At 53.6% G+C, this 13,928-nt stretch overlaps 1 protein-coding gene across 4 annotated transcripts; it reads left to right on the top strand.

The window, feature by feature from the left end:
- The first annotated feature begins 471 nt into the window (after window positions 1–471).
- Window positions 472–12,285, top strand: GSDMB (gasdermin B). Of its 4 annotated transcripts, none has more exons than XM_045837076.1 (11): window positions 472–681; window positions 2,281–2,532; window positions 5,398–5,569; window positions 7,234–7,405; window positions 8,002–8,086; window positions 8,507–8,545; window positions 9,568–9,594; window positions 10,577–10,737; window positions 10,872–11,010; window positions 11,424–11,494; window positions 11,916–12,285. In XM_045837076.1, exons 2-11 carry the CDS (start codon window positions 2,295–2,297, stop codon window positions 12,078–12,080), a joined length of 1,269 nt encoding a protein of 422 aa, XP_045693032.1. In that variant the 5' UTR covers window positions 472–681; window positions 2,281–2,294; the 3' UTR covers window positions 12,081–12,285. The 4 variants fall into 4 exon arrangements, with proteins under 4 accessions (XP_045693032.1, XP_045693033.1, XP_045693034.1 ...); XM_045837077.1 differs by lacking the exon at window positions 472–681 and adding an exon at window positions 959–1,045; XM_045837078.1 differs by lacking the exon at window positions 472–681 and adding an exon at window positions 996–1,045 and having other exon boundaries at window positions 2,187–2,532.
- Window positions 12,286–13,928: the final 1,643 nt, after the last annotated feature.

The following is a 13,928-nucleotide window of genomic DNA, read 5'->3' as shown; positions in this document are numbered from 1 at the left end:
CCAAGTCCACCTGCCACCTCCACCCTCTGCCCGCCTCTGAGGGAGGCCTGCACAGCCCTGGGAGGAGAAAGGCAGCCCCCCCACCCCGGGCCAGTCCTAGAGGTGGGGGTGCCCTGGGGCCTTCCACGGACCTGTAAAAGTGCAGTCAGGGAGGGCCCGGGACACACCAACAATAGTCTGGGTTCGGGTTCCAGCTCTGCCACTTACTGGCTTTGCAGCCTTGGCAAGTTACTTCTCTGAGCTTCAGTTCCTTCCTCTATTGTGTAAAGGTAATACCTCTCGGGGTTATCGTGAGGATTAGCCCGATGCCTGGCATGTCGTAAACACTCAGTACACAGTAGTCATGTTAGTATTATTCCTGCTACTACTGCCATCATCGTCTCCTGAAACGTTCTGTCGGAACTGAGGGAGGCAGGGCCCCCCCTCATTGGTCAGGCTCCCTTGGGTGGCTATTTCCGACCGAGGGGTGGAGCCAGAGGTCTCTCCCTGGCAAAGGAGGTGGGTGAAGAAGACGGGGTGGCACCTTCCTGAGGGTCCTCCACACCGACTCAGCCGTCCCTGCTGCTGACACTGTCTGAGTCGTCAGTGTTGCCGCAGGGGCGTGGCGTTGGGGGCGGCTGGTTCTCGCTAGAGCGCTCTCCCGTGCTGGACACAGCCGTGGCCGAGGCCTGCCGGTGCACGGTTGGTACCCACTCATGTTCCATGTCTCTGTTCCAAACTCCCCAGGTTGCGTGGCCTCGGGTGCCTGGTCCTGCACCGTTCCCTGGCCCAGACTCACTTCCTCACCTAGAATACGTATCAGGTAGAGATACAGACATGCCAGTCGCTCGCTGGGCTCCAAAGGAGGAACGAGTTTCTTACCTCTGGCCTTACCTGCCCCTGGCCCAGCCATAACGTAGCTTATCTAAAGGTCCGGGAGGTGGGGCACCTGGCCCTACCCAATTTTCCAGTTCCTTTCGATTCCCTTGCTAGAGCTTCCTGGGTCACAGTGGCCAGGAACGGTGCGGAGATCTTACAGAGGGGGTTTTCACAACCCGCACTTCTGGTGAGCAGCTGAGGACAGAGAAGAGGTGGGCGGGCCCGGGGTGGGGGCCCGTGGGCCCTGGGCACCGCCTTTCCGGGCATCCAGAAGGGCTTCCAAGTTGGGCCTGAGTTGAGAGTAGGACACCGTGGTTGGGGCAGGGACAGAAGAGGGAGCATGAGCAGGTGCCCGGGCCTTCTGAAGGGACCTAAGGGGAGGTGGTCAGAGGTGAGATGGGGGAGCTTGGGAGGGAGGCCTGGTGCCGGGAGGGAAGCGGAGGAGCCCGAGGAAAGGGAAGGAGATCTCAAAGGAAAGGAACTGCCAAGCGGCTGACAGGAAAGGGACAGAGTAAGGGGCGTCTGGAGGTAGGAGAGAACGAAAGGTCTGATGCTGTGGGGACAGAGCTGCAGCCGAAAGGCAGCGGGGAAGGAGCAGCCGGGGCAGACCAGACCGGCCATGGGCCCGTGGAGGCTCCCACGGGGCAGCGAGACCCGGCGGGCCAGGGGCCAGCCGCAGACCAGGAGAGGGTGAAGGGGAGAGCGGGTGGGAGGAGAAGCTCCGCTGGCACTTTGGGATTCATCTTATTTTACCAAGTGCAAGGGGGCCCTTCAGAAGGCGACCAGAAACCGAGGAGACAGGACCCAGAGGTGCCCAGCTCCAGGCCACCTGGGCACTCCATCCTTTCTCTCTTGTTTCCTCCTGAGGCCGACTCACCACCATCTTGTTGGGAAACGGTTGGTAGGGGCACCCATGCCACTGCCTTGCAGAGTACAGCAAGGGAGGGAGGCCTGGGAGCCAGAGCCACAGGAAGAAGTAGTCAGTCAGGGTCCATAACGTGAGGCCTGGCCACCGTGCCCCCACCCGCTCCGGGGTCCCGTCTTCATCAGCACTAGCGAGGGCCTGGCCAGGGGATGGTGGGCCTGCTTCCCCTCCCCTCGCTGACCCCCCGGGCGAGGGAGCAGCTCTGCCATGGGAGACACAGAAGGCAGTGCTCACTCTCCACGTGGGACATTCCCTGCTCCATCCTTCCTCCAGAAGGGCTCCTGCGGGGGGCGGGCAGAGGAGAACCCCGGCATTTGTGGCGGTCACCCCTCCTTAGTGTGTAGAGACCACCTCGCCTTCTAGAAACAGGAAGGCAAATAATCCCAAGTCCTGGTTGTCCTAGAGCTTTGGCATCTTCCTTGACTCCAAGCTGCCGAAGGTAGACTTAAAAACCTGAACTCACATCCCCCAGACCGAAGTGGCCTTCCCTCTTCCAGCTGGCCCAGGCACAATGCCCAGCGTATTTGAGACAATCACCAAAGCGGTGGTCCACGAGATGGATGCGGGAGGCGATATGATCGAAGTCAGGAGCATCGTCGACGCCGACAGGTTTCATTGCTCACATCTGGTGAGGGGGAAGGCAGGTTTGTTCAGACCCCGTTACCACGGTACGGACCTCACCGTGGAGGACATACTGGAGCCACTGGATGGCGAGGAGCAGTTCGATGCGCTGGATTCCGGGCTCGCAGGTCAGTATGAGGTGCGTGAGGGACGGCCAGCCGGGAGACTGGGCTCCCTCCTGCTGCACCCCTCCCTCCACTCCCCAGCGCCAGCAGGCGAGCCAGCCAGTCAACAGGGACACTGTGGAATTCGTGCGAACACGTCCACGCACCTCGGTTTAAGAAATGCCCAGAGGAGCTGCATGGGAGAAGGGGGTGAGGGGTGTGGAAATTTATTTTGCTTGGAAACTATTCCTAAATAGTTTTCCTTTCCTGCCCCTTGCTTTTTGGAAAGATAACTTAGCGCCAGTTTTTAAAAATATATATTTCATTTATTTATTTTTAGAGAGAGGGGAAGGGAGGGAGAAAGAGAGGGAGAGAAACCCCGATCCATTACCTCTCATGTGTGGCCAGGTATGTGCTTCCACGGGAATCGAACCAGTGACCTTTCACTTTGCCCAACAACGCCCAACCAACTGAGCCACACTGGTCCGGGTTCCCTTCCCCATTTTTTCCCTTTGTAAATAATTTGTTTTAAAATCAGCTGATGTCATCTCCTGTGTTTATGTTTATTATTGAAGTGACTGAATAAATGGAGGGCTTTTTTAAAATAAAGATTTTATTTTTAGACAGAGGAAAGAGAGAGGGAGAAAAGCATCAATGTGTAGTTGCCTACTGGGGACCTGGCCCACAACCCAGGCATGTGCCCTGACTGGGAATCAAACCGGTGACCCTTTGGTTCGCAGGCCAGCACTCAGTCCACTGAGCCATACCAGCCAGGGCCAGACGTCTTTTCTTAGCAGGCTTTAGGGCTGGGGGCCTTCTGGTTTCTAAGCCTGGCTCTGCCGCTTACCAGCTGGGTGACCTCTGACCAAGTTTTCTCCTCTGTCAACTCAAGCAGACTGTTGTAAGAATCGAATGAAACAAATTACGTAAACCCTTACCAGAGTGGCTGCACAGAAGGAACACTCAATAAAAGTTCGCCCCTGTCATTCTGCTGTGGCAGCTAGTATTGTCCCTCCGTGTTCTCCAGAGGTCATGACCGAGTGGCTGATGAGCAGAACTCCCCGAGGCCTTGAGGGGATTCATAGAGGAAGGAGTCTGTTGCATCTCCCACTTCCACGCTTAGCTGTTCTTGGTTTTGGGGGGGTTTGAGGAGTCCCAGGGTGAGTGTTACCGAGCCCTCACATGGAGACTCGTATCATTGTCTCGCACCTCATGCAGAGCAGTTTTACAGCTCAGACCTCCGGCTACGGCCCATCAGGGGCTCATCGCGAGCTGGAGAGGGATCCTGCCGGTGCCCCTGAATGGCTTTAGAGCACCTGCCGCGTGCCGGGCTCTGCCGTTCTGCGACCAGGAACAGTGCTCAGATGCGTCGGAGGTGGCGGGGGTTTTCGTGTCGGAATTTAATTAAGCAAGCAAGGGGCTTTAGGAAACTTTTAGATGAGTATTTTTCAAAGGCCCTCCGTCAACTCTCTGAAAAGCCCATTGCCAGGAGCCGATTTACTGAAAGCTGGCTCTCAATCAGTTTGCCAGATGACCGTTCACCGAAAACCAGAAAACACGTTAAAACAGGACTAGGGCATGTTGCCGTGACCATAAAAATTTGACTGAGTCAGTTTAACTTCCTTTAAGGGAAAGTCTATCTGTTTGCATTAACCGTTCAGAGGCAGGGGGGAGTGAATCGGTCATTTGAATTGGTTTTTAGCCAGTTGGCCTGCTCCCTTTCCAAATGGGTTACTTGTTTATTTTTAACTCCCTGGTGTGGATGGTGTTGTTAAAGTATACATAGGAGTTTTTCGTGTGTTTGTCTTTATTGTCTAAAGGCCATTCTTCACTGGGGCTATCTTGTTTACCTGATGTCCCTCTCCTGGCCCAGGACCCCATCCAAGGGACCACGTTCCCTTTGGTCCTCCTGTCTCCTTAGGCTCCTCTCGGCTGTGACAATCTCTCAGACTTCTCTTGTTTTTGAGGACCTTGGCCGTTTCCAGGAGTACTGGTCAGGCATAATTGTAGGGTGCCTCTCCATTGGAACTTGTCTGATGGTTAGACTGAGGTAACCGTCCGTGGGTGTGGGGATGGACACCACGGAGGTGAGGTACCATTCCCATTGCAGCCTATCAAGGGTACGTAGCGTCAACGTGCCTTTCGCTACTGATGTTTATCTTGCTCACCTGGCTGAGTTCATCACGTTTCTCTGCTATAAAATTAGTCTTTTAACCCCTCTTCCATGCTGTAAGCTTTGTGTGCATAAGGCTTTTTAAAAAAAGATTTTTTTTTTAGCCCTGGCTGACGTAGTTCAGTGGATTGAGTGCGGGCTGCAAACCAAAGCATTGCAGGTTCGATTCCCAGTCAGGGCACATGCCTGGGTTGCAGGCCATGACCCCCAGCAACCGCACATTGATGTTTCCCTCCCTCCCTTCCCTCTCTGAAAGTAAATAAATAAAAATCTTTAAAAAAGGGGCTTTGTCTAAAAAATTTTATTTCTTTATTTTTTAGAGAGAGGGGAAGGGAGGGAGAGAGAGGGAGAGAAACATCAATGTGTGGTTGCCTTTCACATGCCCTCTCTTGGGGACCTGGCCCCGCAACCCAGTCATGTGCCCCAACTGGGAATCGAACCAGCCACCCTAGGTTCACAGGCCAGCACTCCATCCAGTAAGCCACACCAGTCAGGGCTGTATGCATAAGGTTTGATTTGTCTTTTCTCTCTGACAAAGCACATGCAAACTTTTACGTTGCTCAAGAAACACATGCATCGTGAGACATGAGTGTCACATACATACCCAGGATGGATTTCAGGCACTATTTCCAGTTCTGCCACGTCTCACCAGTTCCAAAATGCATTTTCCTCTGGAAATTCATAGATCAGCGTGATCTTCCCCCTTTTCCCTTCAGGTCAAAAGGCCAAGTTCCAAGTTGTGGATATGGTGGACTGCGCTGGGACGTTGACAGTGAAATTGCCCAAACAAATAACAATCGAAGGGGGCTTCCATGGGTCCCATGAGCAAAGCATCACGATGTCGGGGTCCAGGATATCCCAGCAATACCTGGAGTCCCTTGAGAACAGGTGAGGCTGGAGGTAGGCAGCAGTGGGGAGAAGGAGAAGGAGAAGCCCATTTTGGGCACCAAGGGCACCTGAGGCGGGGGCAGCCTCACTGCCTACTCCCAGCACCCGCCCTCCCGCAGCCCCAACCCAGGCCTTGACTCGAGCATGCCGCCTTCCTCTTCTCCGCCGTCGGGAAGCTGTCTCATTCTTCCAGGATCAGCCCCCGGGAAACCTCCTTCTGATGCCCCCAGTTCACTCACATCCCTGCTGCCCTCCAGGGTGACTGAGCTCTCTGGCTTGGACCAAAACCTGCTGGTTTCAAGGTGCCACTCTCGTCTATTTTTCTATCCTGAGTTGCCCAAATCTGTATTTTGTGTTTATTTCACTCTGCTTTGTGGCAAGCCGAAGGTTTCCACGCCCCTCTCCTTCCCTGGACCAGGCATGACTTGAGACCTGGAACTGACGTTGCTAACTCCATGTGCATCCCCAGCAGGTACTCGGTCAGGCAGCCGAAGGGAGGCACCGTGAGCTCAGAGCACCCTTGCAGAACACCCCTGCACAGAAGGTGCCACCGCCCCTGACAACCCGGGTGGCACCGATCAAGTGCCACAGAGGTTCTGATAGTTGAGATGCTTCTCAGGGACTTAAAGGGGCGTCACCGGCACGCCCCCCGCAGTTGTTCTGTGGCAGGTGCTGGTGTTTTCCTCCACGGCCGGGATTGGTGGTCGGTGTGGGGCAACTCAGGGAAAGGGGCCCCAGGGTTCTCTCGGGCTAGCCCTCCCTGAAGGGGTGGATGCCTTTGTTTTTCCTTTTTCATTAAAAAAAGGAAAGACTTCCAGTGAAACTTTTCTGGTCTTTTGAACGACCTCTTCCCACCATAATATTGCTGGGGAGGAGTCTCTGGAACTTTTCTAAGGGAGCCTGGTTTTTTTCTGGAAGGCCCGTTGCTTCCAGGGTGAGGCCGAGGGGTGTGTGCAGTGGAGCTGGGGGCAGGGCGCCAGCTGGGCAGGGCGCCAGCTGGGCAGGGGAAGGTCAGCAGGGGCACAGCTGTGGGTCTTCTTGGAGGGTCTCCGGCTGCAAATACCAGGAGCTCTTTCAGGCTGTTTTTAGTCACAAAATGAATCTCCTAATGGAATCAGAGATGCCTCCCGGAGCCCACAGGTGGAAATTACATCCAGGCCCCAGGGACCCGTTCGAGGAGCTGGAGCCCCTTCTCAGAGGAGAGGGCGCTGTGGGCTGGGCGGGCGCCTATCTCGGTGCCGCGGGAGGGGCACATGCTCTGGACTCATGCAGGGCAGCTTTTGAATCCCAGCTCTCCACGTATTATCTGTGCGACCTTGGACCCTTCAGAACCTGCCTCTAAGCCTCAATTTCCTAATGTGAAAAATGGGTGCAATCCTGGCTCCGTCATAGGGTTGCAGCCAGCGGGGAATGCGATGGCATGTGGAGGGGCCTGCCGTGTAGCACCCTCCTCCAAAAATGTCAGCGAGGTCCCTTTCCACTCCGCGCCCTCTTGCCCCCACGGTGGGTAAAGTGCACCAGGATGGGCGTGCTGTGAGCCTTGGTTTTCCAGCCTCAGGAGCACTTAATCTCAAATAGGAACTAGCTGATGGAGAGTGAAAAAGGTCACTGGGAAGGGGGGGCCCCTACATCCTGACCTCTTGCCCCCCACACTCCCCCCGCAGGAAGCTGAAGAGAAAACTCCCCGCTTCGTTTCTGTCGATACAAACGAGGAGAGAGGACCTGTATCTGGTGACAGAGACTCTGCAGACCACGAGGAAGGAAACCCTGAAGAGTGAACGGCAATATGCGTTTCTGAGCCAGTTGGACTTCTGTGGTCTGAAGTGTGAACGCAAGGTCAGGGTCCTGGGGAACAGGGACTGGGGAGAGAGCCAGCCGGCGCCCACCTGCTGCAGGCCGGAGCGCTGCCAGACCAGACGCCAGGCCCTTTCGCTCTTCCCCCAGGCCTCCCAGAGCAGACCTGCCTGCTCCTGGGCCTTCTTGCGCTTCTCTTCTTGCTCGAGAAGGTGTGTGTGGCATCGCTGAGTTTCTCCCCGGTAGCCTCTGGCGACGACACCCTGTGTTCATCTCCTTCTTAGTGCTCCCCACGGTTCATCATGACATGGGGTTTTTGCATATTCGTCATCTGCCTCCCTTTCCAAGGGGTCGGAAGGAGGGCAAGGGCCAGAGCGCCTGGGACGCAATGTGTCCTCAGTGAACATTGGTTGAGTGCAGAGTGGAAGCAACGTGTGTTTGGAGCTCAGATGTGGGGTCAAATTTCAGCTCTGCTAGTTTCTAGTTGTGATACTGCCTCACCTACTGATGCTGGGACTCAGTTCTCTCGTCTGTAAAATGGGCATGACATCTCTCCCTCCTAGGGTTGTTTGGGAGATCAGGCAAGATAACTATGTAAAGCACCTATGAATCAATGAACGTGAGCTCCTTTTTCCTAGCACCAAAGGGCAGTAACCATCCCCCCAAATCTGGTCCTGGGCTATCGAGTCAAGCAGCTCGTCTTCCCCAGCACGGAAAGGATGAGTAAGCAAGGCCTGGTGGGGACAAGGTGGGCGAGGGGCGCTGACACCCAAGTGCAGCGGGGATGGATTCAGCCAGGCTCCGTGTCAGCCTGCGGGGCAGGGAGGGCTCTGCTGAGCTTGAAGATGTTCGTCAGGGAGGAAGAGAGAGGGTTCAAGACTGGGAAGGACCGAGGATCCTTGCTCAGACTCTGCTGGACCAAGGGTCCCCTCCATCATGACACATGACACATGATCCTTTCCAAAAGGTGTTAACTCCCATCTCTCCCCCGGTATTTATTTATTTATTTATTTGGGTGGAGGGCAGGATGTGAGGATTGGGGAGAGACTCGCGGGAGGATCTTAGAGAAACCTGGCCTTTCTGATAACTGGTCTCTTTCTCCCCCCACCCCACCCCACCCCCCGCCCCCTTGTGTTGGTTTAGACATTTGTTTCTCCGGAAAAACAAAATCCTTTCCAGAAGGTGAGTGAGCTTCTGTACTTCCTGCCCCTCATTCCAGAATAAGCAAGGATACGGTTTTTAAAAAGAGGATCACAAATTACAAGTGGCTGGGAAATACAGGATTATGGAGGCTAGGAATGCAATAGGATGCGCGGGCGGTGGGGACTGTGGTTAGGGCAGGAGAATGACGTGGCTGTTGGAGAAGCAGGTTGGATTGTGCGCCGGCCTAGCATTTCCAGGCTCTGACTTTGAGTTGCTTTGTGTGGGTCAGTGTGCTGGGTCGAGGGGTCACAGCCCTCACTGAAACCTTATTGGCCCCAGGAGGCACATTTGAATTATGTGACCCCTTCTCACAAGATAGCACTGGCTGTCAAAGGGGCACTGGACTGGGGAGTCACACAGCCTCGGAGATCAGTCCCGACTCTCCCACTCATTAGCTCTATAGCCTCCTGAGCTGTGGTTTTCCCGACTTTAAAATGAATGGGTTAGACCAGAAGGTCCCTGTGATTCTGAATGTGGCTGCCTCTGGAATTTCAGTGTCCTTCCCTGGATCCCAGAAGAACTGTACTGCCTGGGAGGCCTTGGGAAAGGGTAGAAAGAGGACTGGATGTGGGTGAAAATTCAAGAAACTGCTAGAAGTGGTAGCAGTTACAGGTTCAGTCTCGGCAAGGTCCTGCTAGCTCAGAAGAGTGAGTCCCTGTCGTTTTTAAGTGCCACGAGGGAGGAGTCGGGAGACAGATTCCACTCGCTGCTCTGACACGAGTTTGCTGAGGACTCGGGGCCGCTGCGCCCTCTCTGGGCTTCTGTTTCTTTCCATCATCAGGGAGTAACCCTACGGCTGCCTGTGTCTGAGGATGTGGGCGTGGGTCTGCAAATACAGTGCTTGGTCGTGTTCACACGGGGATGAGGACACAGGCTCCTTGGCGTGGGCAGGGAGGGCTCAGGGTCCAGGAACAACAACCTCCATCCCTGGGAAGACAGTGTCCACCGGGGGCTGGAGGTGACCTAAACTCTCTCTGAGATGACTTTTCCTTTCTTTGCAGAGGAAGATGGTGACTCCTCTTGCTTAGGTAAGGACGGCAGCCAGCTATGTTCAGGGTGGTTGCACCCCCTTACCCTTGAGCCCTCTGGCCTCCAGCACTGAGTGTGTGTGTGTGTGTGTGTGTGTGTGTGTGTGTGTGAGGGGGCAGTTGAGGGCAGAAAGGGAGGACAGGGCCCAAAGAAGGTTTCACGTTTAGTCTGGAGGTTGCAACTGTCTCCTCTAAACACGGTTCTCGCTGGCTGGACAGACATCAAGACATCACGTGGGGGAACCTTGAAACTAGTGACTTCCTCTGAAGGAATGCAAATGTGCTGACACCTTGATTCCAGCCCAGTGGAAACCATCTGGGGACTTCTGACCCCAAGGACCATGAGATAATTTGTGTTGTTTTAATCCACTGCACTGGTGGTCATTTGTTACGGCAACTCTAGGAAACACATATCCATACAAAGCCTTGAACACCGATGTCCATAGCAGTTTTATTTGTAACAGGCAAACATCTATCAACAGGTGAATGAATAAACAAATTATGGACTATCTAAAACAAACACAGAAAACAAAAACCCAGTGATGCCTGAGTCCCACCTCCAGAAATTCTGATTGAATTGATCTAGGGGTGGGGCCTGGACATCAGGGTGTTTTACATCGCTCCCCCGGTGATTCTCATGCACGGTCAAGGCTAGGAGACACTGCTCTGACTTCATCTAAATCCTCCCTCCAACCGGTGTGGTCTAAAGGCTGCACTTTGAACGGCGAGGACTCAATAAGTTTTGCTTTCCTGGCGGTGGAGGAGAATCTGGGGTTGGGGCCAGACTGGGGGTGAGCTAGGGAGATGGAAGTGGGGTCAGCAGGAAGCGGTGACGGTGGGCGTCTGGGAAGAAGACTAGAAGAGGGGAAGGTGCAGACTCGGTCCCCTGAAGAGAAACAGACAAAGAATGGGGCCTTGAGGGGCCTTGGGAATGGAGTTCGTTGGGTCGGATAGGTTGGGTTCTTACTTGCTGCCTCCACAGGAAAGTCCTTGAGCTTGGAGGATTTCAGAAACATGGAGGAGAAGGTGCAGGGCGCAGTGGGGGGCCTCCAGGATCTGACCGAAAAGGAGCGAGAAGACGTGCTGAGCTGCCTCACGAAGTGCCTCACGTCAGATGAGGAGCTGCAGGCTCTAGATGAAAGGGTAAGGGGCCCAAGACAGAACCAGGGTGGAGAGGGGGGAGGAGCCCGCGGGGAGGGCAGCTGGCATGAGGCAGACAGTCTGCGCCAGCGGGACAAGTGCTCATCTCCCATCTCCCGGCCGGCCCCTGGCTGTAGGTGTCTGAGGTCCTGGTCTCCGGGGAGCTACAGATGGAGGGCCCAGCAGATCCCGTCATCAGTAGCCTGTTTAATGCTGCTGGGATCTTGGCGGAGGCACGCGTAGAAGCCATTCTGGATTTCCTGGATGCCTTGCAGGGTGAGGAGGGGTCCGGATGGGTGCTCGTGTGGGAGGGGACGAAACGCAAGTGGATGGGAGGAAATGCGGAGCAGAGGAGCCTGCAGGCACCACGCCTTAGGAGTAAGGTGGCACACATTGCCTCTGCCTCTGTTGAGGAGTGAACCATCACATTCAGAAACTAGGCATCTTTCCCGGGCCGGGACTGAGGGACTGTCTTCTCTTGCCCCTTGGCGTGGTCTCCGACCTCCTGCAGGCTGAGAGGGAAGGGGCAGGAGCCCCAGCGGGAGCCCGTTTGGAGTAACTCCGTGCAGCACTCCCAGGAGCTCCCTGGGACCTCCCCTGATGCTTGTCTTGGGGCCGATCAGACACTGAAGTCCAGTCCTACTCTGTGCCTCTCCTTTCTGCCAACTGCCCTCTTATTTCACTCTCAGAGCTGTCTGAGGAGAGGGAGCTTGTGGCCGAGACCCTGAAGAAGGGGACCCTGCCCCTGTTGAAGGACCAGGTAAGAGACCCTGGGCTGGGGGCCTGGGCTGGGGGCCAGGCTCTTGGTAGCAGTGAATGCCTGTGCTCTCAAGGGGGCCAGGAGTCCCAGGATTCTGTCCCTTCTGACTTCATGGTTCTCTGTCAGCTCATGTCCAGCCCACTGGTGCGTAGCAGTCTCCTGCACATGCAGTTTCCAGGACAGTTAGGGATGGGCAAGAGAGGGGGTTGTAAACCTGTTAGTCCCAGGTCGGCAGGTGGCACCAACGTAAGCGACAACACTGATTGGTTTGCAGGACCTGTCACTCTGTAGAGCGAGTGTCGGGCGCTCCAGGCTCTGCAGGAAAGAGCGCCGTGATGGATTACTGTGTCTGCCACGGGCCCGGGATTAGGGCGTGTGGCCAAGCATTAGCCGTTTCTTACACGCATGTCTATGTTTCTAGCTTTCACAGTCCGGCGGGGTGAAGTCTGTCCTGGAGCAGGAGCTGGGTGAGCAGCCCCGGGATGTGGGCTGCGACCCTGAGGCTCAGACTGTCTGCGCCCTCTACCTTGTCGTCTCCGTCCTGCTGCAGCTGAGTGAGAAGCCTGCCCCCGTGTCTCCCTGCTAGCTCCTCAACCATTCTCCCCACAGACCTCCCGGGCTCCCTCCCCGAGTCCGTCCTCACCCCACGCGCCATTCCCCCAGTCACCGAAATGCTAACCTTTCAAACAAGCAGCTGGCTCATCTTCGATGCGCCCCATTCCCTCCGTGACAATGCACAAAACCCAGGCTGGACTGCATGCATAGACTTCTGATTAAAATCGGAAAATTGATATTTATTTCCTCTCCTTCTTGAAACTTCACTAAATGACAGCAAAGCAACAGAAAAGACAGAAACCCACAAGAACGAAGAGAGGGTGGCAGCGGGTCTTAAGAGATGTCAATATGTCTTTGGAGACTGGAATCGAACCCGCAGCCTCCTGTGCGTGTGTGCATGCGGGATGATGCTCCAACTCACTGAGCCATCCGGCCAGGGCAAGACTTCTGGTACTGAGTGAAGAAGAGGTTTTTAAAAAGGAAAGGAAAAAAGTTATGAAATATTATGGCCACAGACTAGTTTTTTTTTTTTTTTTTCACAGAACTTAGCCTGGATTTGCATCATCTGGGTGTTTCAGGGTATTTCACATTGCAGACTTCGCTTGGGAGGGAACAGGATTGACTGTGTATCCAAATAGCTGTCCAAACCCAACCCAGAGCTTTTCTGGAGAAAGGTATTTTCATTTCCACAAAAAGTTTTTAAAGGACAAGAATGGTTCCTGGTAAAAAAAAATAATAATAACGAAGCACACCAGGAGATGACACCATGAACAAGAATCAGCAGACATGACAAACGGCCCAGACACAGCTTCTCATGCATGAAGACACGCTTGATACGTGGGAGAAATGTCACTGCAGATCAGTGGGGAAGGGCTGTGTTTTCAGTAGATGGTCCAGGACAGTTGGGTAACCACATGGGTAAAGAATGAAATTCGATCCCTATCACACAGCACGTGGATTTTAGCTCTAAATGGGAAAGGCAAAATTATAACTATACTAACATTAAAGACTTTTGTTCACCGAAAGATATAAAGAAGTACAAAAACAAACCACAGAGTGGGAGAAAATATTTAAAACATATGTAACTTACAAAGCAATAGTATCCAGTGTATAGGGAGCTTGTGTGAATCAATTAAAAAAGATGATCCAATAGAAAAATAGACAAAAGTCTTATACAAAATTTAAAAAAAGTTAAAAAAAATTTTTTTAAATTAAAAAAATTTAAAAAAAATATTTTTAAAAAGAAAATCTTACCCTAGCTGGTATGACTCACTAGATTGGGTTCTGGCCTGAGAACCAAAAGGTCACCAGTTCAATTCCCAGTCATGGCACATGCCTGGGTTGCAGGCCAGGTCCCTTACTTGGGGGTGTGTGAGAGGCAACTGATTGGCGTATCTCTTGCACATCAAGGTTTCTGTCCTTCTTTCTCCCTTTCTTCCCCTCCTTCTAAAAATAAATAAGAATCTTTGAAAATAAAAAAGAAAATCCTAATGGTTAACAAACATATGAAAGGATGATGAACATCATTAGTAATCAGGGAAATAAAACAAAAACTACTATGTGATACCAATGCTCATTCACTACATTGGAAAAAGGTTAAAAGAGACAATATCACTTTTCAGGAAGATAGTGCTGAAAGCAAAGAGGGAAGCCCTTGCGCCTCCCAAAGCCAAAGCCAAAGCCAAAGCCAAAGCTTTAAGGCAAAGAAAGCAGTGCTAAAAGGTGTCCACAGCCACAGAATAAGGAGAGCCACACGTCACCCACCTTCCAATGGCTGAAGACCCTGTGGCCCTGAAGGACGCCTACATATCCTCGGAAGAGCACCCCCAGGAGAAGCAAACTTGACCACTATGCCATCATCGGTTCCCCCTGACTACCG

The sequence above is a fragment of the Phyllostomus hastatus genome, unplaced genomic scaffold (genome assembly GCF_019186645.2).
Source record: "Phyllostomus hastatus isolate PE091 unplaced genomic scaffold, TTU_PhHast_1.1 phas_contig_210, whole genome shotgun sequence".
Classification (NCBI taxonomy): Eukaryota; Metazoa; Chordata; class Mammalia; order Chiroptera; family Phyllostomidae; genus Phyllostomus; species Phyllostomus hastatus.
This window is presented reverse-complemented; position numbering and strand designations above follow the sequence as displayed.

Excerpts from the sequence above, each read along its gene's own strand:
- GSDMB (XM_045837076.1), top strand. The coding sequence starts at position 2,295 with ATGCCCAGCGTATTTGAGACAATCACCAAAGCGGTGGTCCACGAGATG. Across the intron at positions 8,546-9,567 it reads AACAAAATCCTTTCCAGAAG|AGGAAGATGGTGACTCCTCT; the intron begins GTGAGTGAGCTT and ends CTTTCTTTGCAG. Across the intron at positions 11,495-11,915 it reads TGCCCCTGTTGAAGGACCAG|CTTTCACAGTCCGGCGGGGT; the intron begins GTAAGAGACCCT and ends CTATGTTTCTAG.